Raw genomic sequence first — 3,705 nt, 5'->3', positions numbered from 1 at the left:
AAAGGGGGATCAATATATGATATTTATCAGAATAGTATCTAGGGGGTATGATGAGATATAAAGGGGGATCAATATATGATAGCCATCAGAATAGTATCTAGTGGGGTATGATGAGATATAAAGGGGGATCAATATATGATAGCCATCAGAATAGTATCTAGTGGGGTATGATGAGATATAAAGGGGGATCAATATATGATAGCCATCAGAATAGTATCTAGTGGGGTATGATGAGATATAAAGGGGGATCAATATATGATAGCCATCAGAATAGTATCTAGTGGGGTATGTTGAGAGATGAAGGGGGATCAATATATGATAGCCATCAGAATAGTATCTAGTGGGGTATGATGAGATATAAATATATGGGATCAATATATGATAGCCATCAGAATAGTATCTAGTGGGGTATGATGAGATATAAAGGGGGATCAATATATGATAGCCATCAGAATAGTATCTAGTGGGGTATGATGAGATATAAAGGGGGATCAATATATGATAGCCATCAGAATAGTATCTAGTGGGGTATGATGAGATATAAAGGGGGATCAATATATGATAGCCATCAGAATAGTATCTAGTGGGGTATGATGAGATATAAACGGGGGATCAATATATGATAGCCATCAGAATAGTATCTAGTGGGGTATGATGAGATATAAAGGGGGATCAATATATGATAGCCATCAGAATAGTATCTAGTGGGGTATGATGAGATATAAAGGGGGATCAATATATGATAGCCATCAGAATAGTATCTAGTGGGGTATGATGAGATATAAAGGGGGATCAATATATGATAGCCATCAGAATAGTATCTAGTGGGGTATGATGAGATATAAAGGGGGATCAATATATGATAGCCATCAGAATAGTATCTAGGGGGGTATGATGAGATATAAAGGGGGATCAATATATGATAGCCATCAGAATAGTATCTAAGGAGGAGAGGGTATGATGAGGTTTAAAGGGGGATAAATATATGATAGCCATCAGAATAGTATCTAGGGGGGTATGATGAGATATAAACGGGGATCAATATATGATAGCCATCAGAATAGTATCTAGTGGGGTATGATGAGATATAAAGGGGGATCAATATATGATAGCCATCAGAATAGTATCTAGTGGGGTATGATGAGATATAAAGGGGGATCAATATATGACAGCCATCAGAATAGTATCTAGGGGGGTATGATGAGATATAAAGGGGGATCAATATATGATAGCCATCAGAATAGTATCTAGGGGGGTATGATGAGATATAAAGGGGGATCAATATATGATAGCCATCAGAATGGTATCTAGTGGGGTATGATGAGATATAAAGGGGGATCATATATGATAGCCATCAGAATAGTATCTAGGGTGGGGAGGGTATGATGAGATATAAAGGGGATATAATATATGATAGCCATCAGAATAGTATCTAGTGGGGTATGATGAGATATAAAGGGGGATCAATATATGATAGCCATCAGAATAGTATCTAGTGGGGTATGATGAGATATAAAGGGGGATCAATATATGATAGCCATCAGAATAGTATCTAGTGGGGTATGATGAGATATAAAGGGGGATCAATATATGATAGCTATCAGAATAGTATCTAGGGTGGGGAGGGTATGATGAGGTTTAAAGGGAGATAAATATATGATAGCCATCAGAATAGTATCTAGGGGGGTATGATGAGATATTAAGGGGGATCAATATATGATAGCAATCAGAATAGTATCTAGGGTGGGGAGGGTATGATGAGATATAAAGGGGGATCAATATATGATAGCCATCAGAATAGTATCTAGGGGAGTATAATGAGATATAAAGGGGGATCAATATATGATAGCCATCAGAATAGTATCTAGGGGAGTATAATGAGATATAAAGGGGGATCAATATATGATAGCCATCAGAATAGTATCTAGTGGGGGGGGTTATGATGAGATATGAACGGGGGATCAATATATGATAGCTATAAGAATAGTATCCAGGGGGAGGGTATGATGAGAAATAAACGGAGGATCAATATATGATAGCCATCAGAATAGTATCTAGTGGGGTACGATGAGATATAAAGGGGGATCAATATATGATAGCCATCAGAATAGTATCTAGTGGGGTATGATGAGATATAAAGGTGGATCAATATATGATGGCTATCAAAATACTATCCAAGGGGAGGGTATGATGATATAAACGGGGGATGAATATATGATAGCAAACAGAATAGTATCTAGTGGGGTATGATGAGATATAAACGGGGGATCAATATATACTAGATACTATAAAACTGGGAAACAGGACAAACAAAGACAACAAGACATCCAACCAGGAACAAGCAACAAATACTGACAACAGAGCACAAAACAGGAACAAGGGACAAACAATGACAACAAGATATCCAACCTGGGACAAGCAACAAATACTGACAACAGGACACCAAAACAGGAACAAGGGACAAACAAAGACAACAAGACATCCAACCAGGGACAAGCAACAAATACTGACAACAGGGCACCAAAACAGGAAGAGAGGACAAACAAAGACAACAAGACATCCAACCAGGGACAAGCAACAAATACTGACAACAGGGCACCAAAACAGGAAGAGAGGACAAACAAAGACAACAAGACATCCAACCAGGGACAAGCAACAAATACTGACAACAGGGCACCAAAACAGGAAGAGAGGACAAAGAAAACAGAAAGTCAACGGAGTCCAATAAAAGTATACAGTACAACAAATAGCAAATCTGAGAGGCATTCTTATTTTAGCAACTATGCTACACCTACTAATTGTGTGTGGAATTAACATCCGGTTAAACTTGTCACAAGAGAAGACTATAATAGGTTCTCTGTTATCTAATACCATTGATATCTGTATGAATACAATGAAAATTAAATCATGCTCAAAATTGTATTTTTCCTATCCTCATATTTTATCCAATTTAAAGACTGAAATGTGGGGCCCTGGTTTTATGACATTCAAACTTTTGGTACAGCACCTCAAGAACCTTCCATTCATTAAGGGAACATTATTCTACCATATCTGGCTTCTCTGAAATGAAAGAATGATACCATTTTTCTGTTAGGTAAAATTTCTTTCTCCTATTTAAGACTGACTGAAGGGACAAGTAATGCTTTGCAATACCCTGATTGTTCGTTTATTTTATTTTGTATCTCTTTTTCATTCATTTGTCGTGTGTTTCAACATTTCAGCTTTATGTCATTGAACATCTCTAATTATTATTTGTTTCTCAATCACGTGATTGTAAGCTGGCACAATGACATTTTGATCTAGGGGAGACAACTCCATTTAAAACTTGTTTTAATTGCAGTCATAAAACATGTTACAGATAACCTGTTAAATTACCAAACATTGATCTTTAAATGTTATACTGATATGTATATCTGCTATACATGTTCCGCTATACACAAGGAATTTCTGGCCAGAACATCTCGGAGAAGGAAGTTAACAACCATTCCTTCCAACAAAAGAGAAAGCTGACACAAATTGTTTCAGATCAGTATATTAGGCAGCTTTCCGACTCTTTGTCCAATGGAATAATTTGATCATAAACACACTATATCTTCAAACTACCTATAAACACAGGAACATAATGAATATTTTATATTCACAACAAAAATGAAGAAAATAAGTAAAAAGACAATATATTTTTTTTTTTTAAATTCTAATACATTT

At 36.2% G+C, this 3,705-nt stretch overlaps 1 protein-coding gene across 1 annotated transcript; it reads left to right on the top strand.

Moving 5' to 3' along the window:
* Positions 1-2,361: 2,361 nt before the first annotated feature.
* LOC132562847 (ribosomal RNA-processing protein 8-like) lies at positions 2,362-2,814 on the top strand (the record flags this gene model as incomplete). The annotated part of the gene is made up of 1 exon (XM_060227622.1): positions 2,362-2,814. A coding segment is annotated over one exon (453 nt), but the record flags the coding sequence as incomplete, so codon positions are not given.
* Between the last annotated feature and the right edge of the window lie 891 nt (positions 2,815-3,705).

Source organism: Ylistrum balloti, unplaced genomic scaffold, assembly GCF_031769215.1.
Source record: "Ylistrum balloti isolate Yb309-2 unplaced genomic scaffold, AGI_CSIRO_Ybal_v1 Utg371532, whole genome shotgun sequence".
Taxonomy (NCBI): Eukaryota; Metazoa; Mollusca; class Bivalvia; order Pectinida; family Pectinidae; genus Ylistrum; species Ylistrum balloti.
Note: the sequence above shows the minus strand (reverse complement) of the source record. Positions and strands in the feature narration are given on the sequence as shown.